Source organism: Sorex fumeus, unplaced genomic scaffold (assembly GCF_029834395.1).
Source record: "Sorex fumeus unplaced genomic scaffold, SorFum_2.1 ptg000002l, whole genome shotgun sequence".
NCBI lineage: Eukaryota > Metazoa > Chordata > Mammalia > Eulipotyphla > Soricidae > Sorex > Sorex fumeus.
The window spans coordinates 26,242,723-26,270,308 of record NW_026606059.1 but is presented as its reverse complement, the minus strand read 5'-3'; the positions used below and the strand labels follow the sequence as shown (position 1 = coordinate 26,270,308).

At 44.3% G+C, this 27,586-nt stretch overlaps 2 protein-coding genes across 2 annotated transcripts in view; one reads left to right on the top strand and one right to left on the bottom strand.

Annotated features, from left to right (window-relative positions):
• Window positions 1–266: 266 nt before the first annotated feature.
• RPL7 (ribosomal protein L7) lies at window positions 267–3,267 on the bottom strand. The gene is made up of 7 exons (XM_056110257.1): window positions 3,146–3,267; window positions 2,214–2,370; window positions 1,876–2,042; window positions 1,325–1,462; window positions 1,099–1,208; window positions 600–809; window positions 267–328 (listed from the first exon to the last, which is right to left on the bottom strand). Exons 1-6 carry the CDS (start codon window positions 3,157–3,159, stop codon window positions 601–603), a joined length of 795 nt encoding a protein of 264 aa, XP_055966232.1. The 5' UTR covers window positions 3,160–3,267; the 3' UTR covers window positions 267–328; window position 600.
• A 1,583-nt stretch (window positions 3,268–4,850) lies between these two features.
• RDH10 (retinol dehydrogenase 10) overlaps window positions 4,851–27,586 on the top strand; it is a 32,774-nt gene continuing 10,038 nt past the window's right edge. Inside the window, exons 1-2 of the mRNA XM_056109559.1 lie at window positions 4,851–5,258; window positions 7,175–7,410. Coding sequence (XP_055965534.1) covers window positions 4,970–5,258; window positions 7,175–7,410 — 525 coding nt within the window. The 5' untranslated portion in view covers window positions 4,851–4,969. The remainder of the gene's footprint in view (window positions 5,259–7,174; window positions 7,411–27,586) is intronic.

Sequence of the window (27,586 nt, the reverse complement as noted above, 5' to 3'; positions counted from 1 at the left end):
TTGCTCTCTAGTTTAGCTCAGAATTTAAATCCCAAAATCTACTCCCAAATGACTACTTATAAATCATGATGCTTTTCTATGCTTTTACTCAGTTTCATTTTTAGAGGCCCGCTTGAGAACTTAACTTTTCTTTTTTGTGCAGAAGTCAGCTTTAAACCCACAAATGTTTTTACAACAGAGAGCAGACCCTTGTTATATTTATAGGCATCAAAACAGGCTGCTGATAAGTTAATCATGTAGAACTGACTTTTAAAAAAGGTCACCAATTCATTTCAATTTGAAAGTAATCGTTTATTAACTGACCAGATTATAAAAATATGGTAGATACCTAAAAGGAAAAAAGAAAAAAAAGAAGAAAAAAAAATCACGTTAAAGTAATCTAACAAATAGAATGAATATCAACAAAATTACAGGACAATACCAATTTAGTTTCCACTCTTATGTAGAAAAGAATGCTCTGCATACTACAAATATCCTCAAGAGTAATCAATCCACCATAATCTGTAAAATGCTAGACATCATTCCCCCCACTAAAATTCACACCAAACCTGTAATGGTAGATGGTCAATATTAAACTTCTGAGGATGTTAGCTGCTCACCTTAGTTCATCCGTCTAATCAGCCGGTTGATCTGGTCTTCTCTATTGCCAGCATCTCCACCTTCTACAAAATGGGTGGTCTTTTTCTTCATCCCACCCCTGGGAGAAGATAATTTGAAGGGCCAGAGGAAGTTGTTTGCCTCTTTGAAGCGCTTTCCAACAGTATAGATCTCATGAATCAGATCCTCCATGCAGACGATGCCATATTTACCTGGACATTTACAGTTTTTTTTTAAATTAATGGCTTTCAAAATTATGAAATCCATGGCACTCAACAAACATTAACAGGGCAGAATCAAAAGTCAACCAAGAATAAAGTTGCAGGGAAAAATAATTTCACTTAAAAATACACAGTTGAAATCAACTAAAATAGCACCTCAGACCTCAGTACTTGCAAAACTACAGCAAGTTTTACAATAGTAACAAATACAAGGTGACAAGATGCCCTTTGTGTGTATTTTCCCCCTAATGCCATAGGGTCAGGCAGAGAGAGCACCTACCCAGAGTTCGCGCGATCAGTGCATTATCCGTTAGTGCAATTCGCTTCTTGTGGATTTTGCCATAACCACGCTTGTAGATCAATTCATTTACTGACTTCAGGTTTGGGTACCTAAAACATGAAAAGCAGACAGAAAAATGAGCAGTGGCTAAGTTTATCACTTACAAAACTCTGAAACTCACTATGCTAACAGCCAATTTGCCAAACAGAAAGCAAGTAAGACATACCCCCATGCAATATAGGGTTCCACGATCCTCAGCATGTTAATCGAAGCCTTGTTGAGTTTAACAAAGGTACCATTGAAGATCTGGCGAAGGCGGAGAAGCTGTAGCACCTTTCGGACCTTGGGGCTCACACCATTGATACTGCAGTGACACAGAATTTAACAGACTTTTACTACAATTCCTATTAGAAAATCATTTGGGGCAACTGAACACCCACCCAAATACACAAAAACAACTAATGCTAAATCATTTATGCTACCTCCATTTTCTTTCCAACTTCAACCTGTAACTTGTTAAGCTACATGTAACTTTCTCTACCTGCCACACCCTACATGTGTGTGCATGCGGGGTGCCTGAGCATCACCCAGGGAGGGAATCAGGGCTTACTCCTGATGGGGCACGAAGGATCATACAGGGGTGCTGGGGATTGAACCTGGCCGTTACTATCTTTTTGGCTCATATTCTAGTTCTTAACTAGCCCCACCCACTCCCCAGCCTCGCTGGATGGCTATGCCTTCCCTCCAATATCAAAATGCAGCAGAAAATGAACTCACCCTCTGATTCTGATGACAAAGGCCAATTTGGGTTCCGCAGGGACGTAGAAGTTGCCAGCTTTCCTCGCCATCCTAGCCATGCGAATCTCCGTCCTGTACATCTGCCTATACTCCTTGTGATAATGCTTAGCTTTCTCATAGATCAGCTTCCTCCTCGCCTTTCGAAGCTGCAAGACAGTCCCCTCGTAAGTTTTGGCTGCTGCCAATCAGCAGTACCAAACCCATCGCCGGAGTACAGGAAGGAGGTCGTAACATCCATCTCACCTCCTTGCCCACCCCCCAGCCCTTCTCTCCCTCCAGACTTAAGGCCACTGGCGGGGACAGGGGAAGAGAATTACCATCTTTTGAGCAAACTTCTTTCGCAGGCGCTTGATCTTCAGCTCTGCAAAATTCTTTCGCTTTTTCTTCAGGGTTTCTGGCACATCAGGAAGCTTCTTTTTCTTCGCTCCAGCGGCAGCTGCTGCCGGCTTAGCAGGGACCTTCTTTTTCTTCTCTCTACCATTTGCAAACAGAAACATTAAGGGCTCAAAGCGCGGCATCACCCCCACGCTCCATGCCTCGCGGGGCACTCTTGCTCAAGAACGCAGTCCTGGTCCCAGACCCACTTGAACCTTCTCGGCTGCCCTCCTGTGCTGATTTTCTGGTTATTCTAGGCCAGCGCCTTTCACCTTTAGCACAGACCCCTTTAAAAGGGCAACCTCATCACTCACCATCGACAACTCCAATCAGCCACGGCCTCCCCGACGGAAATACCCAGAGCAGGTAACCGAGTATACGGTTAAGAGACGAGACTGTGGCCGCAGAACATCACCCCCGAGTCTTAAATGTGCCCCGAGCTGAGCAAGACTCAGAATCTAAAACATGGCATCCTCCGCTACCGCCCAGGTTCAAACCTCAGGCCCCGCATGCTGAGAGCAAAGGCCCGACCGAAAGCGCCGCCGGAATCTTAACGCCACCCGCCAGGAACCCAGTTCATTCAAAAAAAAGTTCTGCTTCTTCGGATACCGGGTCCAGATCGCCACCCAAGCTGCCGATTTCGCACGCCTGATTCGGCCATCAACCCTCGTATCTGTCCAGCCCAAACCTCCACGCAAGACAAGCCCGCCTCCATTATTATCCTAGAGCGGCCACGAAATGTCATAGAGCGTCACAAACACACGAGTTCAAGGGGGAAAGATACTGGCAACGGTTGGCTTGGGGGGAAACGGGACCCAGGGTCTCCGCTTTCGGGGATGGAGGAGGATTCTGGAGGAGCCGAAGAGCCACTTACTCTGCGCCTTCCATGGTTCCAGTCGGAAAAGAGGAAGCCGGCGCATGCGCGCTGCCCACTTAAAGACGTCGAGCGCGAAGCCCCACGAGTCATAGGTGTCCCCGGAGAAGCCGGAAAAGAATCCAGAACTCAGGACTCGCCCTCCCCGGGGCAAAGTTAGGCGCCGCCCGATTCCGCCCTTTCACGATTCAGTTTCAGGTAAAATTCATAGAGCGGGGGCAAGAAAAATGCCTTTCTCGACGAGCTTCCGGGAGCAATAAATAAAAACCAGAGCCCCCGACTGACACCTTGACTACTCGGGGTCCTAGTTGCACAGGCTCGCATTGACAGGGAAGGGCTGGGCTGGCGCCCCGTCAGGCACTCAGCTGACACGCCCACTCCTACCCCGGAGCGAACTACAAGTCCCGGCATGCTCCACTCCGGCTCCACTCGCGCTCCGGCGCCCCCGGGACTGCGGCAGTAGCCCCCGAGGCGACACCTGAATTCAGCCCCTGGATTTCCCCCGGGCGGAGACGCCCCCATCGCTCGCCAGGCCCGGCTTCTCGGGCGAACTTTTCCGCCTCTGCCACCCGCTTCGTGGCTGCCGAGGTCCCTCCACCCCCCCTCATCCCCGGGCCGCGCCGCCGAGGCCCGCCCCCCTCCCGTTTCCCCCCCCCGCCCCAGGGCTGTCCTCCGCGACGCCTGATCGCCGCGCGGGCGAGCTGGAGTTTCCCCGCAGTGACCCAAGTGACGGGACGGGGACGAGCGGCCGGTGGAGGATGTCCGGCGCGCCGGCGGCCGGCCGAGGGGCCCGGCGGGCGGGAGGGCGGGCGGCCGGGACGGTCCACGGCAGGGGGGCGTGGAGGCGCCGAGGGAGGCGCGATGCGGGCCGGAGAGCGCGGCCACGGCCATGTGAGCGGGGGCTGCCCGGCGGCGGCGGCGGCGGCGGCTGGGCGGACGGCGGGCGGGCGGGGGGCTGGGCCGGGGGCGGGGTGCGCCCGGGGGCGGGGAAGGCCGCGCGGAGGGAGGGCCGATGCCGCCGCCGCCGCTGCCGCCGCCGCCGCCGCCGCGGGCTCTCCCCGGCCGCCGCTTATATAGCGCGGAGCGTGGCAAGGCGCTCCAGAGGCGGCCGAGAGCGCTCCCGACACTCGCCGGCGGCGCGGCGCTGCGGAGCCCCGGGGCGCGAGTGACAAGGCGCGGGGACCGCCGGGCCCAGCGGGCCGGGGAGGGGGGAGAACACGAGACCGCGGGGGGCGGGGGGAAGCTGCCAAGCCGTTGAAGCAGCGCTCGCCTGGACGGGGCGAGTGCCACCCCACCCCCCCACCTTCCCGGCTCTCCCGCGGGCCCGCAACTCCCCCCACCCACCCACCCACCCACCCTCTTAGCAACTTGGGTCAAGTTGACAAGTCCCGCGGGCGCCGGCCGGTCCGCGCCGTCCGGGCAGCGCCCGAGCCCCGGGGGGGACAGAGGGAGCCGCGGGGACGCTCGGGCGGCGGCTTGGCTTGGCCATGAGGGCAGCGCGCGCCGCCTGAGTCGCGGCTGTCACCGCCGCGGTAGCGGGGACCCGGCCGTCCACCGGGCGGGGCGGGCGGCCGCCGGCTGGAGGCGCGGAGGCGGGTCGGCGGAGTCCCCCATCCAGGACCACCAGCCGCGAGCGGCAGCGCGCACTCCAGCCCGGCGGGCGCGGGGCGCTGCCTCCCTCCTACCCCCCCCCCCCCCCCTTGCTTGGCAGGTCCCGGCCGCTGTGACACGCGCCCCGGGGGGCCGGGTGCGGGGCGGCCCGGCGGGGCGGGACGCGGACGCGGCGGCGGCGGGCTCGCGCGGCGGGGCCCCCGGGCGGTCGCGATGAACATCGTGGTGGAGTTCTTCGTGGTCACTTTCAAAGTGCTCTGGGCGTTCGTGCTGGCGGCCGCGCGCTGGCTGGTGCGGCCCAAGGAGAAGAGCGTGGCGGGCCAGGTGTGCCTGATCACGGGCGCCGGCAGCGGCCTGGGCCGCCTCTTCGCGCTGGAGTTCGCCCGGCGCCGCGCGCTGCTGGTGCTCTGGGACATCAACACCCAGAGTAACGAGGAGACGGCGGGCATGGTGCGCCACATCTACCGCGACCTGGAGGCGGCCGACGCCGCGGCGCTGCAAGGTAACTTGGAACCTGAGCCCACCCCCGTCCTCCCCGCGCCCCCCGGCAGTGTGGGATCGAGTCGCGCCCCGGCCCCGAGCCCTTCCCCGCCGGGACCCCGCCACCCCAGCGGGGTGTCCTGCCCGGCTTGGGAAGAAGCGGTCACACCCCTTCCCCTTTGGTCTCCCGAGAGAGGGATGTTGCCCCCTTTAAAAAAAAAAAGGCACCCGATCGCTTGCTCCTTCCTCTGTCCAAAGAGAGAGGGTGCGGGATCCCGTCCCGGCAGAGCTCCGGGGCTGGGGTCGGGGGTGGGCGGACGGACGGACTGACCGCCGTCGGGGTTCCTGAGCCCACCCACCCTTTCGGAAATTGGAAGGACCGCGGAAACTTGCAGCCGCCGCCGGCTGGAATGCGAAAGAAGCCGCTCGCGCTGGCCCTGGGAAACTCGAAAGCCTCGGGGAAGTGGCTCTCCAGGCTCAATGGACAGGCGCGCGTCCGCGGTCCTCGGGCGGGCAGAACCGCTTAGACTAGAGCGCATTGATGATTTCACTATAACTTCAGCCGCGGGGAAATCGTTACATTGTTTCAGCAGAGAGATAAGTGCCTTAAGTTCTGTGCGCCCAGCTGATTGATTGATTGAAGGGAAAGTGCTCGAAGGATTGGGACCTTTTTTCTTTTCTTTTTTTTTTTGGATTGGAATCTTTTTTTAAGGGTCCCGCGCTCCCAAAGAAATCGACAAGAAATTGATTAATAGGAATCTAAGGTTTGATTTTTTTAAAGACAGGGTGCGAAGCTGGCCATAAATATTGGCTGAAGAAATTTAATAATAGCTCTTGGTTTCTTGGCAAGATTAACTCGGGCACCACCCTGACCCAATATGGATCATTTGCCACTAGAATTATTGGCAACAGCCTTTTAGGTCAGAAAAATCAAAGGTCAAAAACGTTACACTTTAGATAATGACGTGGGGGACTGGCAAAGAAGGATTGTTCTGCTCTTGAGCCAAAACCTGTAGCACTGTAGCACTGTCCTCCCGTTGTTCACCAATTTGCTTGAGCGGGCACCAGTAACGGCTCCATTGTGAGACTTGTTACTGTTTTTGGCATATCGAATACACCATGGGGAGCTTGCCAGGCTCTACACTTGATGCGGGCAGGATACTCTCGGTAGCTTGCCGGGCTCTCAGAGAGGCAGGGAGGAATCGAACTCCTGTAAGCCCTGTGCAAGGCGAACTGTGCTACTGCTCCAGCCCAAACCTAAATGATACTTTTTCTCAGGAAAGAGAATTTGGGTTTTAAATAGACTTCTTACTAGTAAAATTGCATATTTACCGTGCTTGATTTTTGTGTGACAGTGCATCGTAGTGTTGTTCAGCCATTCCAGTTAGAACAAACCAAGTGGCTGCTACCTTTTTTTTTTCTTTCCCGTGAGAAGCTTCGTGCTCATTTCTTGACTTTGGATGAATTTAGATGATTATTAATTACAGTTTTGATTTGTGAGCCTTAAGGTGAGTTTTCCATTTTGAGAGTATGCATACTTCAGAGTAAAAGCTGTTTTGGCCCCTTTCCCCCTTGAAAAAGAGGAGTGTGTAATGGATGTGTTGGGAGGAGGGGATATTGCTCTCTGGGCTGTGATCACTACTTTCCAGGTGTCTTTAGCTCCAGAGAGCTGATCCCAGGAGGTCTTGGGCTTGTCACAATTACATGATTTTCCCCTAAGCAAAGTTATCCAGTAAATTGCTGTAATTCCCAAAGACACTTTTTGGGGAGGAAGGCAGCTGTAAGTTCAGTCATTGGCAAGCCTTGCACTGTTAGAAATTTGAAGCTCACTGTAGTATTTTTGTTTTGTGTGATCTTTGTCCTACTGATTGCCATGTGACTCACATTTTGCATCCCCTCCCCCTTTTCTCTTTCTTTCTAACTTCTTCCGGACTTCAGCTGGAAACGGTGAAGAAGAGATTCTGCCGCCCTGTAACTTGCAGGTCTTTACCTATACCTGTGATGTGGGAAAGAGGGAGAATGTCTACCTGACTGCTGAGAGGGTCCGCAAGGAGGTCGGCGAGGTCTCAGTCCTGGTCAATAATGCTGGTGTGGTCTCTGGGCATCACCTTCTGGAATGTCCTGATGAGCTCATTGAGAGAACCATGATGGTCAATTGCCACGCACACTTCTGGGTAAATATAAACATCCTTTTTTTTTTATGACTGGGCCCTCCTTGGTGAGAGGGTTGGGAACAGAGGGAGACTTCAGTACCAGCCTTAAGGCACCTGTACTCTTTTACCACAAAAGCTGCCTTCTCATTCTACTGAGAAGTGTCCGCCTGCGCCCCCCACCACCACCCCCCACGAGAATTAGAGTTTAAGCCAGTTCCGATTAAATACTTGTTTTCTTTCTTTCCCCTAATTCAGTATTTTTTGCGAGGGTAAAGACTGAACTAGTTTGAAAGATTGCCATAGAAATAACAGGAGGGAGCATAAAATCCTGGGTTTGTTTATTTTACTTTCTGTTGAATTTGTAAAACATTGGTTGTTCTTATGAATTCCTAAAGTCAGAGTTTAGACTTCCAAATCATTGCTCAGCCACATTTTAGAAAGTGCCAGAGATTCTGAGATCAGCATTTGTGGTCCACTGGGAGTAGTCAGGCCACCCTGGCAGTCACTTAAACTCCATTGACTATCCACAAGGTCTGTGGAATTATCCAATTTTAACACATCTTTGCACTCAGCTTAAAACAGAGGTTCCCAAATTTAGTCTGTTTCCCCCCTTTCCAGGAAAAAAAAAGAGTGATTCAATTCTTCCCCCAGGAATCTACCTCTTTAAGCAAACAGAAGGCACCCTCCCCCCAATTATATTAAACCTACCCCCCTCCCCCAACCTTGTTCCAGGTGCCCTTCTCTTTCCATCGCAGATAGCATTGCCCTCTTTGGAAAATACTGGCTTAGAAAATGCCCGTTGGGACCAGGGATGTGGCTTAGTGGTAGAATGTGTATACCCTATATGTGTGAGACCTTGGGTTTAAGTCCCAGCATTGCCAGAAGAAAAAAAAAAAAAAAGGAAGCCTCCTTCATGAGGATAGGCATCTCTCTGAGAGGCTCCCCATCATTCTATGGGACCTGGGGATCTGTGAGGCTTAGTGAGCCAGGTATTTCAACCATAGCAGCTTCTAGCCATCAGACCTGGTCATCATCTAAGAATAAAGGGGGTTGGGTGTTGCAAGCAGGCATTTACTTTGGGGGCAAAAGTCATAGCAATTTCTTCACTGAACATATCTTTAGTAATGGTTGATGTGACTTTCTCCCATGTCACTCAACTTCTGACCTACTTTATACTTTTCTTACTCCATGGTACTCTCCCTTTGTTTTTATCAACAGGTAGGATCCCATAAAGAAAGGGTTAGGAGTAGAATTTGACTTTTTTTTTCCCCTCCAGAGGCAGATTAGCCTTTTTAGAAAATCCAACAAAGGACTGTTTCTTCTTTTTGTTTCTGGTCACACCTGGCAGTACTCAGGGTTTACTCCTCACTTTGCACTCAGGGATCACTCCTGGCAGGGCTTAGTGGATCATTTGGGGTGTCAGGATTGAACCTGGGTTGGCCATGTGTGAGATAAGTGCCATACCCACTGTATTATCCAGCCCTAGGACTGTTTCTTTTAAATAAATCACATTAATAAATTGCAATCTGTAGCACTGTAGCACTGTTCTCCCATTGTTCATTGATTTGCTCAAGCGGGCACCAGTAATGTCTCCATTGTGAGACTTGTTGTGACTGTTTTTGGCATATCAAATACGCCACGGGGAGCTTGCCAGGCTCTAGCTTTTGAAATACATATTCACATGTTGCTCTTCTGACATCAAACAGATCTGATCCTAGAAAAAAACTTATTTTAATAAATTTATTTTTAAACATACACTTAATTATTTAAAACTCTCTAGAAATGGGTATTAAAAGGACTCAAGATAGTTCACATCTATATTTTATTTATTTTGGGTTTTCGGGGCCATACCTGTGCTCAGGAGTCACTCTCAGCATGGGCAACCATGTGTGGTGCTGGGGATTGAACCCGGGTCAGCCACACACAAGGCAAGAACCCTATCTTCTGTACTATTGCCCCAGCCCCAACACACTGATATATTAAATGAGAAAGGAAAATACCAAAATATAGTTTGAAGGGAAGTTAAGTGTGTGCAGTATTTGTGTGTAGATGTGTGTTGTGTGCCGTGGGGTTTTAAACCCTTAACTGCTGAGGGTTTCCGAGAACTGGCAGCAAATAAATGAAAGGGGGATGGATCAGGTGAGTAAAGAGTAGTCCAACTAAATAAAGTTGAAGTGCCGCTCATCATCATTCTTGTGTGTTTATAATTCTGAGTTTAAAAAACCCTTCCACGTGGCTTACAGACTATAGCACTGTAGCACTGTCCTCCTTGTTCATTGATTTTGCTCGAGCGGGCACCAGTAACATCTCACAACAAATTGTGAGACTTATTAATGTTTTTGGCACATTGAATACGTCACGGGGAGCTTGCCAGGCTTTGTCGTGTGGGTGAGATACTCTCGGTAGCTTGCCGGGCTCTCCAAGAGGGGTGGAGGAATCAAACCCGGGTCAGCTGCGTGCAAGGCGTATGCCCTACCCGCTGTGCTATCGCTCCAGCCCCTTATAGACTGTGGGACTTCTAAATGGACAAATGGTAAGGATGAAGATGCCATAGAAACTCCAGTTACTAGTCAGCTTTTCATCTCAGATAACACAACCATTGGAAGACTAGTTATAAACTACTTACACCAGGATTATTTTTTTTCCAACAACCTTTGACCTGGAAGATGTACATTTTCCAATCTATAAACTTTTACCCATACAAAATAAGTTTAGCTGTTTTGCCTATTTTCTCTGTATGATTAGAATATGAAAGCAACCAGATTTTTAAGGAACCCTCATATAATTGCATTGTAAGTATAAGAGAGGAGCTTCCTTGGGCATCCTATAAAATGAGAGCAAATTTAGTGTGTTTTAGGCATAGAAAATCGATAGCCTTAACTTTGAAAATGATATAATGTCAATTAATATAATGACATCAAGCTGCTTCCTAACATGAAGGAAATCAGAAATTAAATAGAAAAATTATTCTGGAGCCGGATCTATATGTCAGAGTAGGACATATCACCTTCCTAGGGTCCTTATTTTACTTTGAGATGTTGCTTAACTACACAATTTTAAGGAGTTCTTGGAAGCCTTGACCATAATGATGTCACTTCATATTAAAATATGGGAGGCTCCTGATTTCTCCAGCTGTTTTTCTCTTAAGCATCTAAACTTAAGAATTTATTTTCACTATTGAGTCAGAAAATTCATTTTTGACTTGGAATTCTGACTTTGTGCCGAGACTTAAAAACCTTGAGAAGTTAAGATCTAACACCTAAAATTTATGACACTTAACAATGATTTTTTCTTTTTAACCTTGGTTTTTCCTTTTTTGTGGTAGTAGGGAATGGGGGTTAAGTGATGTCAGAGCCACCAGAATTCAGCTTCCTTTTCAGTAGTCCTCATAGGTGAAAATGTTTCTGGTATCCATTCAAAGATATATTAGCATTAGCATCTGTTTTCTTTCCAGAAAAAATAACTGACGTGTCTTTTTAACTGTATCTGGGTGGAGAGAAGTTCCTCCATACATTTTAACTAGTAGGTCATTTGAGCAAAGACACATTCAATCATTTGAACAGATCATCTTGAGGCAGACTTTTAAGTAGCAGTTTATATCTATTTTCATAAAATAATAAAGAGTGTCTTGGTCCTGACTCAGAGTTAAAGTCAGATGCAGTGAAATAGAAAGCCGTGCAAAAACTGTGAAAGAGCTGTGGGTACTACTTCCAAATCATTCTTCATTCTGTTAGCCCTGCATCCCTCTACTTTATATACCTTTTAAGGCCTCCCTCAAGTTCTTGTGATAACCCTCCTGCTCTGCTCCACCCCTTTTCTGGTATTTTTGCATATTAGGACTGCAAGGATCCTTAGAGACCATTTTGTATGGCTCCTTGCTATCCAGGGCAGCTGCAGTTAAATGCCTTATCCAGGGCTTTTCTTTCAGTTATTTCTTGCAGCATATGTTGTCTTTCTCATCATTGTGGGCATAGTATGTGCTCTTTGACCTAACTTCCTATGCATTGTGCCCTGAAACCTCGAGGTAGATGGCAAGCTATCTGAAGACAGTTTTTTTTTTATATACTCCTACTTGTTTTCCCCTGCTTGCAACAAAAATCTACTCTGAAGATACTCAATTAAGGTTTCATAATAAAGGATAGGTCCGCTAAAGTATTTAAAAGATAAACTATTCAAAGAATACTTATTTCAAAATACTTGAAGCACTATTCAAGTATTTCAAGCCGGGTAAGATTGGTATTTCTTTCTAAATGGGTTGGTGCACATTTGTTATTTTGTATCTGCATTTTCTGCACAATTTTTCCCTTCTCCCTTCTCGACCTGTATACTCTTATATGTAGCACATTATTCATTGGTATTAAGCTAGTAACTTTGTTTTTGTTTTGGGAAGAGCCACACCTGGGGATGCTAGGGGTTTACACCTGGCTCTGCTGTCAAGAATCACTCACTCCTGGCAGTGCTCAGGGGACCATATGAGATGTTAGGGATGGAACCCAGTTTGGACTTGTGCAAGGCAAGCGCCTTACCTTCCCACTGTACTATCTCCCCAGCCCCTAAGTTTGCAAGTTTGAGAAGTCTGATGTAGGTGTGTCAGGTTGGATCAAGCTCAGGTAGAATGTGTGGTAGCCATTCTTTTGGGGGTAGAACGGGGTCAGGATACACCCAGCAGTGCTCCGGTCTCCATGCTTACACATGACCTTTAGCAGTGCTTGAGAGACCATATGTGGTACCTGGGATTGAACTGGGTTTGGCTATCTGCAAGGCAATCACCTTAGTTTCCTACAGCCATTCCTTCCTTCTTAGCCTCATAGTATGTCTATATACTTTGGAAGTTTTGAATTTAATAATACCTGGCAGTCCTGCAGCCCTGCAGTCTGTGAGGTAGTCTCTTACAGTGTTCTATCACCAGCAACTCTCTGGATCACCAGGTGGGAAATGATAGCTTTCAGATGGGCTCTAGGCAGCAAAATCTGCTTTTTAACAGTCAGGGTTAATGGTGGAGAATATGCACAATACAATGTGCTTGTTTTGTTTTGTTTTTTGGTCATACTGCGATGTTCAGGGGTTACTCCTGGCTCGGCGCTCAGATGGTGCTTGAAGAATCATATGGAATGCCAGGGATCGAACCCGGGTCTGCAGAGTGTAAGGCAAACACTCTCCCTGCTGGATTATCGCTCTGGCCCCTACAATGCACTTTAACATTGGGATCACGTACAAGTCATTTTCTTAGGATCTAACTCAGTGAGAAGTAGATAGTTGAAGATACTTCTCTGTTCCCCTTTGAAATATGAAAAGTTGACCACACAGTATGGGCAACTCCATGTCTCCTCCAAAATATTGATAGATTCACCTGTTACTGAATTTGAAAAGGAGTGGAATCTTCTAACAGCAAGGTTTCTCTTATGTGCTTTTCAACCAAGTTGTGTTTTGGTTTTTATATATAAGCAGCAGCATTGATCTCCAATAAACCAAAAAGGAGAAGCAAAAGCATTTAACTCCAGGCCTTTTATGTTCTGAGGAAATTTTGCATGGTAAAGGACTAAATCTGTCAAAGAGCTAGTCAGTAATTTACTTCTATTGATACGGTAGTCAGACAAGATAATTGGTAGTTAATTAATAGACCACTTAACTTAAAAGGTTTCACGGTTTTAAAATACTAATTACTGAATTAGGCATTTATCTATATCTAAATGTCTAAAGTCTATTTAGTTAAAATCCATCCAGGAAAGGTAAAAGCCCACCAGCTAGGTCTGAGTAATGTAGCACTTAAAGACATTAGTGGCATGGCTGTACCTAATATCTCATGAATGGTCGGTAATCATTAATGTTCGAGTTCTTATGAGACTTACTGGTTTTTAACCGTAAATGCTGCATTCCTCTGTTCTCTGATAGAGAAACCTAGTTTTTTTTTTTTCAAAGCCTCTTAGATTCTGAAGTTTTTAGACAAATCATTTTTTTAAAATTTTTATTAGTGAAACACCATGAGGTACAGTTGTAGACTTACAAATTTTTGTGCTTGGGTTTCAGTTATACAATGATTGAGTACCCATCCCTCCACCGGTGCCCATTCCCCACCTCCAATGCTCCCAAGCATCCTTCCACCACCCACCCCCCGCACTCCCCCATCCCAACCCACCCCTGTAGCAGGGCATTCCCTTTTGTCCTCTCTCTCCTTTTGGGTGCTGTGGTTTGCAAAAGATGCATTGAGTGGCTATCATGTTTGGTTTCTATAGACAAATCATTTCTAAGGTATTCATATAAAACAATTTAGATAGTACTTCCTTCTCCATACCATAATAAGAATTATTAGACTACATATTTTGTAATGCTGCTTTCTTGTCAGGATAACTACTGAAAACTTAGAATTCCTGCTTGTTTTTAAAAGTCAATCCTAGAACTGGCTTCTGGCATTATTGTCATGTATAATAGTTAAATGTTTGAGCTTTATAAAGATTTTCATGGTTTTTTCATCACACCTGGCTATACTCGGGGCTTACTCCTAACTCTGCACTCGTGAATCACTCTTGGAGGACTTGGGTACAAATGTTGTGCTGGGGATTGAATCTGGGTCAGCTGCAAGCAAGGCTATTGCCTTACCCATTGTACTATTGCTTCAGCCCCAGGACTTCCATTTTTTGAACAGAATTGGAAATTAACATGGGTTAATAAACTTACCCTATCTTATTGATTTCTGTGGTCACTGATAAAAACTTGAGTGAAACAACTCATTAGATTACAATTGTTTGGATGCCTGAAATTCTATATGTTATATTATTTTGTACATTTTTTTTTCTATCTCAAAATAAGATGCTCACCGAACTTTGTTTCTACAGTTGGTAGTACAGTTAGAGTAAATCTAAATTTACTAACTCTGTTGCTACTAGAAGTTATCTATGAAATGATATATAATATCACTTTACAGCTGATAACAGAGGGAGCCATGCTGATTATTTGTTGTTTAGAAAATATGCCTAAGTAATCAGTGGCACTTGAAGAATTATCAGTGCTCCCTTAATTGCTAAGTCCATTGCAGCTACATCTTTCTAGGGGACTCTGACTCATTTATCTCTTTTTAAAACTCAAGTTCTTTCGAGTTTTATGATAACGTTACCCCTTCTGCTTCTCCTCCTGCCTTCCCAGTCTTCAGAGCCTCCAGCCTCCCAAACGATGCATAGTACTGTGCACTCCTGCCTCCTCTCACTGTGTACCCCTCGCTGGATTTTTAAAACAGTTGCAGTTTTATACACGTACCTTCACTGCTCCATGAAATCCCTCAGAACTGAACTGCTCTTTTTTGAATTCTCTGATGCACCAGACTTCAAAATAGTGGCAGTCTTATCTCTTTCCTCATCCCGCACACTTTTCTTGGGTCACCAAGCTTTGATTGTTGGAACCATGCACCGCGATTGTCGCCTTCACACTCCTCATCCCCCTCATCTGTGTTTCTGTTCCGCTTGTCTCCAAACTTCTTTCCTGCCTTCGCTCTCCAGGCTAGTGTTAGCTCGGTTAAACTTGTTTGTTATGTGCTTTCTTAAAGATTCCTCTGCCTAGAGTAGAATACCTACCCCAAACCCTCATAAGGCCAGATTGTTCATAGCATGAACTGCAGGCTGTATGGCAGTCTAGGTCTCCCGAAACGGATTTCCGCCTGATTTCCACATTCATCCTGCCTAAACTTCACCCAGAGGGGACACCTTGTTGTGACCTAAAGGAGCACGTTCTGTCCTGCCATCTGAGTTTTGTCTCACTGAGAGACAAGTTGAATAGTTCGGATGTATCACTGCCCCTGAGGGGAAAAAAGCACATTCAAAATGTTGATGTAATAGTATCTTTACATATCGAATTCTTATAGAAGAGTCTCAAAGTGCTGGTTCAGGGAATGACTCTTGTTTGGTTGTACGCTATTTATCTCCATTCCTAGAATCAAGGTTGGTATTTGTTCTTTTCTCCCTCATTAGTTCTACGTCCAGGGCTTTGTCCATTATCTGTCCAAGTAGGAATTAATCTATAGAACATGTCAAAGTAGAAGCATTCTTTATCCTGTGCTAATGCTAACACTTATTGAAGAGCTTTTCAGCGGGGCTGAAAGGAGAGTGCCCGGCAGTCCTTAACCATTCACTGCAGGATCCGGTCACCGGGGCCTAGGGAAGAACTACAAGCCCCATGGTTAAATGCTTAACTGCTCACATTCTCTCCACTTATTCTCTGTAAATTTGTTTTTACCTTAATCCTTCTTTTCTTTGGGATCTTTGGCAAATTCTAGTGAATTGACTTCAGTAACTTGAATATATATAAGATCAGCAGTCAGTGAATTTCTTGCAAGCAGTTTAATTGCTTCACTTGGGAGTCAATAATTTTTTAAAGTAGGAAACTCCTTTTTATTTTAAGTTTTTTTTTCTTGAGTTAAGGGGATTAATAGAAGTCATCTAAATTTTTGCTCAAGTTCTTTCAGACACTGATGTTAAGCCTATTTCAATTACATGCAGCTTGCATCCATCTAGTTCAGATGGATAAATGTAAAGATGAAGTATTTGTTTGCTTGCTTGGGAATGCTCAAGGAATGATATAAGTAGCTGCCTTGGGACTATGGTACAGTTTTGACCACAAGACTTGGAAAAATCTATTGGAGCCCGTGTTAAATCCTAAATATCCAGGGTATTTTTAGGATAATCCCGCCCCCCCCCCCCCCAATTGTACTCTACTGAAATTCCACTAGGGGGTGTACTCGCTGGGTGGATCTGTATCTTATTTCCTTCTACACACACAACCAGTATTTTCTAAGATAAAGGGCCTTTTGTAGCTAATCTTTGGAGTATGACAAACTCTGATGGCCTTATGAAATAGGGAACTATTCCCTGTCTCAGCTGAATGGGTTCAGTCCAGTGATTTGAGTCTGTAACTCAGAGGATCAGAGTAAAATGTGTTAATCTCCCTTGGTTTAATTAGTGGTTTCTCATCTCAGAATTTGCTAAGTAGATTAATTAACTGCTTCTTATAGTTTCTATTAACTGACCTAAAAAAATCTCCTTCTCAGACCAAGACTCCCACTAAGCATGGCCAGAAAAAAATTATTAAAAGGATGAAGTCTATTCATTCTTTCTTTGAAAATATCTGCTAGATAGGCCAAACGTATAACTGGTCCCCATAATAGGACAATCTTCAACTACTTTCCTATGACAAATACTGCTGAAATATCTTTGTTAAGAGTCCAGGAGCCGGAGCATGGTCTTCGGACTTGATCATGTTTACCTACCCCAGCAAATTCAGCTGGCCGGTTCATCACCGGATCACTGGCTTTACACGGGCTTACACCACCTCAGCTATGAAAGGGTTGCCTTTCAGCTGAAGGAATGCTAACATCTTTTACTTGATGCTCTTACCCAGCGCGACCCATTCTTGAATTTCTTTTTCCTTTTTCACTTTATTTGTCAATTCTCTTAAAACTCAAGTTCACACCTGTCAGAGACCATTTTCCTAAATGCTCTGAAACTAAAATTAAGTGAGCTGTAGGGGGTGGTTGGGGAGGGGAAGAGAATGGAATATCCTCTCATAATGATCATAAAACTTTCAACACTGCAGCAAATGCTGCTAGAATATTTAACAAGTAAGGGCAATTACTGCTGCAACCTTGAGTGCTGTCAAATTAGCCCAACTGACAAGCCACTTACAATGAATTCACATTTGGAAACAAAACATTACTTGGTCTGTGAAAGTTTCAAAGATCACACAGTGATGTGTGAAAGGTGGCAATGGTGTTAACACTGCCTGACTACTTGGGGGGTTTTTCTTTTGGTTTGGGGAGACCATAGTTTGTCTCGCTTGCTGCTTGCTTACAATGTGAATTTCTTGCCTTTCGTTTAAATAGTTTAATACTGGAATTTGTGAATATTAACATGGTTCAGCTTTTTAGTGTTATTCTAAACAATGAGGCTCAAAATAACACTTCCCAAATCAGTGTAACTGGAAAAATATTTGTGGTGTAACTTATGTAAGCACATGGGTATTTTAAGGACAAGTGAAACTTAAAATTCAAAGCTTGAATTTTCCCACCTGCAAATAGTAATTAACATACTGCCCCCTACTGATTCCTCAATGATTCTTCTTTTTCTTCTTTTTTTTTAAGGGGTTAGTCCTATATAATCTTTTGGGAAAGTGAAACGTATTGTATAATTTTTAAATATTTCTGTACTTCTACTTAAAAAATGGTGTGTTGTGATTTCATCTGTGGAGTATTGTAATTTACATTTATGCTTTTAAATTGTTACTTTCTATTTCTGGTGGAACAGGATTGAAGAAGAGCCTTAGGAAAGAGGTGTTGCTGGAAGGTGTTTTTGTTGTTGCTTCCCGGCATCCCGATAGATTCTGATGAAAGGGTTAGGCAGCTAAAGCCGCGGTTTGGCGATACGTTTTCAAGGCTGCTGCTGGTGGTCAGCTGTGGGTTTCTGCCAGAAGTATGGCTGGGCACTGCTGGGAGGGCAAGGAGGCCTGGAAGCCGTACACAGTAAGAACCAGGAATTGCAGAAACCTGAAGAAACAGCATGGCTAAAAATAGATAGCACTTATATCGAAAACAGTCTATAAATATGTACCTAATGAGCCTTGAATAGAATTACTGTACTTTTATACAGCACTTACATTTTACAAAGCCGTTTCATAAACACTCTTCTCTCATTTGAGCCTCAGAGCAACTCTGAATTAAGTACAGCCATTATCCTCATTTTTATGGATGAAAGGAATAAACCAGAAAGGTTATGAAACTTACCTGAAATCACCGCTGGGTAAGGAAGAAGCGAAGATTGTAGGTTAGAACCTCTACAAGTGCTTATGTGGACTCCATGTTCATAACTCTGAGTAGACTTTCCTGAGTCACTTATGCTTTGCCCTGTGGTATATTGTAAGAATCCACCTTCAAATGTTGTTTTTATTAGCATGCTTATTTTAGCAATGACTGGTTAACCCTAGCTTTATATCCCCAGAAAGATTGTACCATAAACTAGACAAGCATATAAAATTCTTGACTACATTACCAATACCACACTAAAGTTGTATTATCATAACCAGTTCATGTGCTTTCCTGTGCCTTCTCAGTAATTTTTCATAGCCTGTATCTGAGGTAGTCACTTCCTTGAGAATGGTGTAGTCCGTCCTTGCCCACCTAGATTCTCTTCTTAGTTTGCTTGCCACTGTTAACAAACTGGACATCAGTGAGACAATGATAGTTGGAAAGGATCACTCTGGACCAGATCTGAGTGCTTAAAGTAGGTAAAGGGATATACATGATATCGCAAACCAGCAGAAGGGAAACTGGGGACCTTGGTGGTAGGAAATGTGTGGTGGTGAAGGGATGGGTATCAGAACAGTGTATGACTGAATCCCAATCATGAGCACCCTTGTAATTGTGTATCTCATGGTGATTCAATTTTTTAAAAATGGGCATGAAATGTATTGAATAAAAGGGTTTTCTCGGAGCTGGAGCCATAGCATAGTGGGTAGGGCATTTGCCTCGCGCCGACCCTGGAGTTTGATTCCCAGCATCGAATATGGTCCCTTGAGCATCTGGTCCCATGAGCATCGCCTGGGGGTAATTCCTCAGTGCAGAGCCAGGAGTAATCCCTGTGCATTGCCAGGTGTGACCCAAAACAAACAAACCAAAAAAAAGCAAAATAAATAAAAAAATAAAGGTTTTTTTCTGAGGGACTAACTGAAGAAAACTATGACTACTTAGTAAAAATGTCAGTTATCAGTGTAGCTTTTTAGTTTGGTGTTCTATTTGCTTTAAACAAATCTGGAAAATGTAAAATTTTTATTCCTTACATAATAATCTTAGGGACTTAGATTTCCAGATAATTCTAGTCTATGACAATAAATGCTAATCATGAATTTTCAAAATTAGACAGTTATTGTTGGCTGGTGATAATTCAAACTTATGGCTCAAACACCTGATTTTTAAAGGAGCAATTTCCACCCCCCCCCCCCAAGGGGATTTTCTGGTAGGCTTACCAGAAATGTGACAGCTTCAGAAAGGTGAAAGTGGAAAATGCAAAAGGTCTAAAAGGATCTAAATTCCTTGTCTTGAAAGTAAAGCTTTCAAAGCCTCTGGATAGGGGAGAGGATTTTGACATCTTCAGATCTCTTTTTTGAGAGCTTTTCATAATGGGGATGGGGTGGTGCTTCTTAGTCCATCGGGGCTCCTGTAACAGAATATCATAAACTGGACAGCTTATAAACAATAGAAATCCATTTTTCACAGCTCCAAGATCAAGGTGTGGGCAGATTCGGTGTCTGGTGAAGGCCCGTTTCTGGTTCATAGGCAGCTGGCTTTTCTGTAATCTCCCATGGTAGAAGGTGGGGTGAATGTTCTTTCTGCAGCTTCTGTCATAAGGATACTAATCCCATTCATGACAATTTCGGACCCATCTCATCATCCAGTCATATCCCAAGACACCTCCTAATACTCTGACATTGGATATTAGGTTTCAACATAAGGGTTTATGGGGGACACAAACATTGAAATCATAACAGAGTATTTTGTTAGTGATTTAAAAAAATGAATCCAGAGTGAGTATATAGCGTCAGTGTATAAACTCCCATAGTTGTGCGTTCCTGACACTTTTTTTTTAAACCAGGCTTTATCTGATAAACATTGGAGGTGAAAGATACAGGGAGTAGGAAATGGGACTCCCAGCTCTCAATATCATGGTTCAAAGAACTTGGGTGGGATAGAGAGTAGAGAAAATAGTAGTTTCCTATTCTTGTGGTTTTCTAGAAATCGGTCTGAAGCAACTTAAGATTGGAGCAGACATACCCCCAGTGGCACCAGCCTGTCACGCAGCCCTGTCTCCTTCCCAGTCAGCTAGATCGGAATCTGCTTTTCTTTGCTTGTTTGTTTGTTTGTTTGTTTGTTTTGTCAGGGACCAATTCCAGGGGTGCTCAGTGAGCAGTCCTGTCTCTGAGCTCAGGAGTCTCTCCTGGCTGTGCTTGGGGGACCATATGCAGTGCTAGGGATTGAACCAAGTACAAAGCAAGCACATTCACCCACTGGACTATCTATATGACCCCAGAACTGGCTTTTAATCTGATCTTTATACTCATCAAGTTTTAAGGAGGATTTCTTCTCAGTATTCTCTTTCCACTCACCTTTTCTTTCCTTCCTTCCTTCCTTCCTTCCTTCCTTCCTTCCTTCCTTCCTTCCTTCCTTCCTTCCTTCCTTCCTTTTTAATTTGGTTCAGTATCTGAAAAGAGGGGTCCAGGTATTCCTTCAGCTCTCTCTTCCCCTTGGTTTCTATGCCAGGATAGAGTTTCCAAGGAATAATCATCATGCATTTAAGAGCTGTGTTCTTGCTGCCAAGAACCCTAAGAGCTGTTTGAAAATACATTTCAGAAGGCCAGGGGCCTTGTCTGTTGTACACCCTCATTTTCAGCTCCCAGCCCCTCGCATTATTGTTGGCCTTTAGTATTAGGTAACAGGAGAAATGGTATCTCTCTCACAATTGCTGTATCTAAGAGGAGGTTTCTTTCTTAGTTTTCACAATTTAACAATGTTTTGGGTCAGTCATTTAGCCGAAGTTTGTGATACTGTCTGCTAAGCTTTGAACCAGACCAGTATTGGATCAACATTATTGTCATTCACAAACATTTTATTTGGGGCCAGACCCAGAGGAGTTCAGGGCTTGCTTCTGGCTCTGCTCAGTAATCATTCCTAGAGGTTCCTGGTCCATATGTGGGGACAAGATCCTTGGGTCATCTGTCTGCAAGGCAAGTGCCTTATATACTGTACTATATCAATGATCCTACAAATAGTTTTTGATCTAGTAGTGGAGTAGTAATTTGACAGTACTGTCATAAACTAAAGTGGCAGGCTTATTAATCCCAAATTTAAAAAAAGTCTTATTTAAAATTTTCTGTTTTGTTTTTGGACCACAACCAGCAATGCCCAGGGCTTACTCCTGCCCCTGTGCTCAGGAATCCTGGTGGGGCTTGGAGTGCTATCTGTGGTGTCTGGAATTGAACTCTGGTCAGCTGTGTCCATAGCAGACACCTACCTGCTATGGTAGCTCTCTGGCCCCAACCCCAAATTTAAGTGCAGATTTTTTGTTTTTATTCAGCCAGAATGTCTTACAAGCCTAGTAAAAAGAAGTCATTATAATTTGAGAATCAGATCTTAGAAAAAATCCCTGGAACCTGGGACTAGCTAATGTGTATGTTCCTTTTAAAGAGCAGTTCTCCTGGGGGCCATTTCCCTCTTGGGGGCATTTGGCAACATCTGGAAGACATTTTTTGCTTGTCAGAACTGGTGGGATTGTTATTGGCATCTAGGGATAGACGCAGGAGCTGCTGATGAACATCCTACAATGCTCAGGACAGCCCAACACATTACAAAATGACTAAGCCCCTCTGTCAATGGAGCTGAAATGGAGCTAAAACACTGGCGCTTGAACTTGGATATATATTGAAATCACTTGAGAATGTTCTGTGTTGTCCAGTTCTCTCCCTGATGTAATTGGTCTGAGAAGTGACCTGGTCATTGGGAGTGACCCCCTCATTTGGTGATTCTAATACGTAGCAAAACTTGAGAACTGCTGTTTTTAGAAAAAGTGACATCTACATTTGTTAAGTTTAAGAGGCTCACAAAATTGTTGATTATTTTCTTATTTTAGTAGTGCTTAACACATGGGCTGGAGTGATAACCCGGCGGGTAGGACGTTTGCTTTGCATGCAGCTGATCCAGCTTAGTAGATTCCTCCGCCCCTCTCGGAGAGCCCAGCAAGCTACTTAGAGTATCTCGCCCGCATGGCAAAGCCTGGCAAGCTCCCCGTGGCGTATTCGATATGCCAAAAACAGTAACAGCACGTCTCACAATGGAGACGTTCCTGGGCCCGCTCGAGCAAATTGATGAACAACAGGAGAACAGTGCTACAGTGCAATGCTTAACACACAGACTCTTATAGATCTGAGTAGATTTTAAAATATTGATAGTGCATATTTAAGAATAAAATTAGTTTTTGAGTAATAACCTGAATGAATTTCTCTTTAATTTAGGTAAGGATTTTTTACAAAGTATTTACAAAAAGCAAACTAGAGGTATGAAATACAATGGATGATGAGAGGTGGTCACGGGACACTTCCAAGCTGTACTCTTAGAGCAGGGAGCAGAGGAGTTCCGTACTCTCAGATGGCCTGGCTCTCAGCCACTGAGCTTCATGTGCTCATTTTTTGGTTTCGTTTTGGGGCCGTGCCTGATAGTGCTCAGAGTTCACTCCTGGCTCCGTGCTCAGGAGTCACTCCTGGCAGGACTACAAGGAGTTCTGGGGATGGTACCCAGGTAGGCTCTACATGCAAGGTAAGCGCCCTACCCACTATCCTATTGTTCCAGCCATGCATGCGCTCATTTATGTCACTAGAAAGAACGGCACCCTCTGCTCTTAGGAAGATCTGTCACTGCAATGAGACTTGAGATGTGGTTTAAGTTTGGGGCAAAGCAAAGGTATTAACAACCCATTGTTTAGCAGCCCATTTAGCTGCAATTTTGTGGGCTATTTTCATTATTCCATAAAGAGTTATTAAATAGGTGAAGGATCTAAGCCGAAGCTTGAGGGAAACCAGGGAATACACTTTGATATCGAGGACTCAGCCAGGGAGAGGATCAGGAAAAACAGCATATCAGAAACCATATTCAGCATTCAGCATTTTTCTTAATACATTGAGCTACCATGAACTTGGCAAAACCAGAAAAAACAAGGATTGTTTTGCAGATACTTGGCAAAATTTTAATACATGAGGCATGAATTCAAGTTACATTATTTTAAAAGGCACAGCCATGACAACATATAAATGTGTTAATGAGTAGATATTTTTACTGCTCGCCAGATGCTGGCAGCTGCACTAATGGAGTGATACCTTGCTGAGTCATTTACGAGAGTCTTGTGCAAACAATACCTTGGTATTGCGACATGTGTTTTTGAATGTGCAGTAGATATCCAAGAAAGAGTTAATGGATTTAAGAGGCAACATTTTCGATCTAAGAAACATTTGTAATATTTCCTCTTTGTCTCATAAATAAGCTAATCAAAATTTAGAGAGGCTTAATTAACAATGGAGGTTAAGTGATGGGCTATCAGGACTTGGGGTGATTTCTGGATTTCAGAGATCAGTATTTTTTCTAGATAGGTAGAGTGTTAAGTCAACTTATTTATGGTATTTTCACATTGCAAGTCCTGAAATATAAGGAGAGAGCTGGGGGTGTGACTCAGTGGTAGAGGTTTACATGTATGAGACCCTGGGTTCAATTCCCAACACCTCAAAATAAATAGATAAAATGTAATGGAATGTTGATATCTGAGTCACTGCCTCAGGATAGATTCATCCCATGCTTTTTAACAGTGGGAAGGCAAGTTAATGAAGCATTTATTTTTGCTGAATAACTAAAGGTGTCATCATCTAGGTGTTCATTTGAAAGCCTGACACTTTTATTAGCTTCTTGTTGCAGGGAAACTGTAGGAGTGTACTTGAACACGTGTGTTAAGTATTAACTGCTGATGCCTCCAAATGTGAAACTAGCCTCAAAATAATAAAAAGGATAGTAGATGTAACATTGGTATGAATTTGACTATTATGACATACTCTTAACCTCACCCCTACAACTCAAGAGAACATTTTGTCTCAATTTGATAAAGATTTGGTGAACATTTTGTTAAGTCTGAGAAAAGAGTTCCAGGCTTCAATATCTTGGGATTCTGTTGCATAATTCATTAGGAGACCTTTCTGTCTCACAGACATACCCAAATAGAAGAGAAAAAAAGTAAGCTCTTATTGGGCAGAGAGAGAGTAAAGCAGAGTGAGCCTTGCCCAGTCAGTCCCCAGCACCACAGGTCCCCATCACTGCCAGATGTGCCCCCTCCCCCCCCCAAAAAAAAACAAATAGAAGAAAGTGAGAGAGGGAGGGGAAAAGGGGGGTCGGGGAAGCATGAATTTTGGATTTATGCTATCAACAACCACCAAAATACTTTAGCTTACCAGCAAATGCAGATTTAGGTTTGGCTTCTCAACTAGTGATGCAAATTTTTTAAGGAGCACTTTTCTGTGGTCAAAAGGAAATTTCTATAGCTGATAATTTATTAAATAAATACTTTTTAAATCTACAGAACTCAGAGAATTTTCAGTTAGTCATATCTTCTATTCCCAGATTAGCATAGAGATAGCAACATTTTAATCTTTTTAATGTATTGGATTTGGGGGCCACACCAGACTGTGCTCACGAGTCACTCTTGGTGGTGTTCAGGGGATCAAACCCAGGTTGGCTGCATGCAAGACAAGCACTTTATCTGCAGTACCATCTAGCCTCTCAACATTTTTAATCCTTTAACATCCTCACGATGATCTGGTTGACCATTTTAACACAGTTAACCATATTCTCAGTGATTTGAAGAGTTTGTACTTTAGAATCTGTGTTATCCAGGAGCAGTACTTTGTTTCCAGAGAAGAGTGCCACCGGGTGTCATTTTCGCCTTGTAAATAGGCAATTTGTTTTCTGGAGATTCTGATAAAGATAAGTTATTCTGGTAGCAATACAGAAAACATCCAGGGGTAGTGTTTGGCAGCTTGGATGGTTTCTGTAAGGATTGCCACTTACTCTCTCTTCACTGGGATTTCTTTTCATTTGTATTTTTTTTCCAGATTAGAATATATCACTGTCATTTGGAGATTCTGGAGCCTACTCAGAAAATGACTAGGTCTATGAGGATGGTATTAAATGCTTTCCCTGGCATAAGTGAACATTTGCTCTTTAAAAATCAAAATTTATCAAACATTCAACGAGAGATGAAGTTTCAAAATTGTTCTTAAAAAAATAGCTTGTTAATTAGCCAGAAGACTATTGTAAAAATAAAATAAGAGGCCTTTTTCTTCTATGAGAAATGAACTTTTTATTTCCCTTCGTATCCATAACCTGAAATAGCTTACAAATACAGAAAATGTTCTGGGCGTTTTTCACCTACACCTTTAAAATGTTGTTAAACTCGAAATTTCAAAATCAGACCTTTGCCGGTTACCACATTTCTTCACATTTTCTTTTGTTTAACTTTGGGCTAATTTGTTCTGACAGTCCAGCTGCAGGCACTGCATTGCAGTCTGTCATTAAGAGCCCCAAGAATGATCTGGAGGGTTGGGACTGTTAGAAGTTAATTTGGCGTAAACCTAACTTTCAAAGATTCCTTGAGAAATGACATGTCATGTGTACGTCCAGTCACACTCCTGTTTAAGAAGTTCTTGTTTATAGTACAAATATGACCTTTACAGTTATCTTTCAAAGTGCCCGGTGCTTTGAAGAGGAACCCCGAGGAGCTGTGGTGGTATTAGACTTGTGAAGCATGTTTCACAGGAATGTCAGTGTCCATTTGAATGTCCTTTTCCCTCCCCCCCACCCCCTTCCTTTTTAGTCACATTGTAACCTTGTCAGCTGTGGCAGATTCTTTGTGTGTGTGTGTGTGTGTGTGTGTGTGTGTGTGTGTGTGATGTGATCCTGGGGATTAAACCCACAACCTCACACATGCGAGGCAGTACTCTACTGCTGTGTTATATCCCAAGCCCTGGTCCCTTTCAACCCTGTGTTCTCACTGAACATACCAACTAATGCATACCGGTGATTGACTCAGACCCACCGAACCCATCATTTCCTGATGAAAAACTAGCTCCTGTCTTATGTGTCTTCAGTATTTGGATAAGAGGACATAGTGACGAAATGGGGTGCATTTCTCTGACTTAGCATCTAACTGTTCCACCAGCCAACACTTTCTCTAGAGCTCCCTTTACCAGTTGGTAACTCCTGATATAGATCATGCATCTCTAGAGTGGAAATAATGCTTCAGTCATGGTGCTCTGCGAGTCTTCTTAGTTGCCAGTCTCGATAAACCATCATTCACCAATGGCAGCGCATACTTAATTTAGACCAAAACCTTTAGGGCTTGTGCCTCACATTTGCCCTTCATGTTCTTCAAGTGACTCTTTGAGACAAAGTTAGAGATCACAAACCTTAGCTTGAACTGACTGGTGTCATGGCAACTAGTACTTCACCTTTTGCCAGTCCCCATCTCATACATGCTACAATATTTGTGCGCATTAATAATTCATTGCAAAGTGCCAGGTTCCTTTGTGCTGTCAAACTGTGTCAGGGACAGAATATGCTGTGCTATCTCAGATGTCATCTAGCAGACTGTGGAGGACAAGAGTAATTAGAAAACTCATCAGGTTACTTAGGAAATTTTCCTGAAAATGTGAGGCTTTCTAGCCACCCCCTTTGTGCCATTTCCCTTGTAAAGTAAGGAAAAGAATTAGAGTTGACCAAAGTTTATTTGATAAAGTGCCCCAGACATAAGGCAGGAGTTTCGTTGTGGAAATAACACGTGAACACATGTAATTGCTCCCCTCCATTCAGCAAAGGAAATGATTAACAGCTTTAGTGCTGGGTCACGTGAAACAGACTCCCACATGAACCCTGGAAACTCAGGTTTTGAAAGAAACCTGAGTGGCCCTGGCATGCATCCTTTATCTCAGGCATGCCTTTGCCGGCACACAGTAGGTAAGTCCTGGACAAAAGCTTCAGAAGACAAACCTGTCTGCTTCTTCAACCAACTGTGCCTAGCTTATTTCACTTTGCAGTTTCTGCAACAATTTGCTTGTTCTCCACATAGGAGTCGTTATAGTAATTGTAGCATTAGACCTATATTTTCAAAATAAAGACCATTAAGCTTGGTCTAGCATGGTAGGAAATGCTGCGGTTTACAGAAAGCCAAATTTGTCTTTGATTAGGCCAAGAAATAACTTTGAAAACTAAACATTGATCTGCTCTGTGATTTTTAAAAATAAAGAAATAACTCGTCTCTCGTAAAAGAAAGCTTCATATTAAAACCTGTGTCACGTTTACAGCTGCTTAAAATGAAGTGCATTTCCCTGAAAAATAGTTTACACACTATGATTAGACAAAATTTTAGTCACATAGCCATATTTGATTTGTTTCCATCAAATACAAATCCAGCAACTTAGACCTCAAACCATATTAGCTGTTGCAGAGGCAGAAAAGGAAGCAGGGTCTCTGAATCCTGCTATTCAAATGCATAGTTGAGTCCCCTACTTATGAGAAGAGTAAACTGGAGCTGCTGTATATTTGATATTCTGATTTAGCACAGATTAAATGCTGATGAGC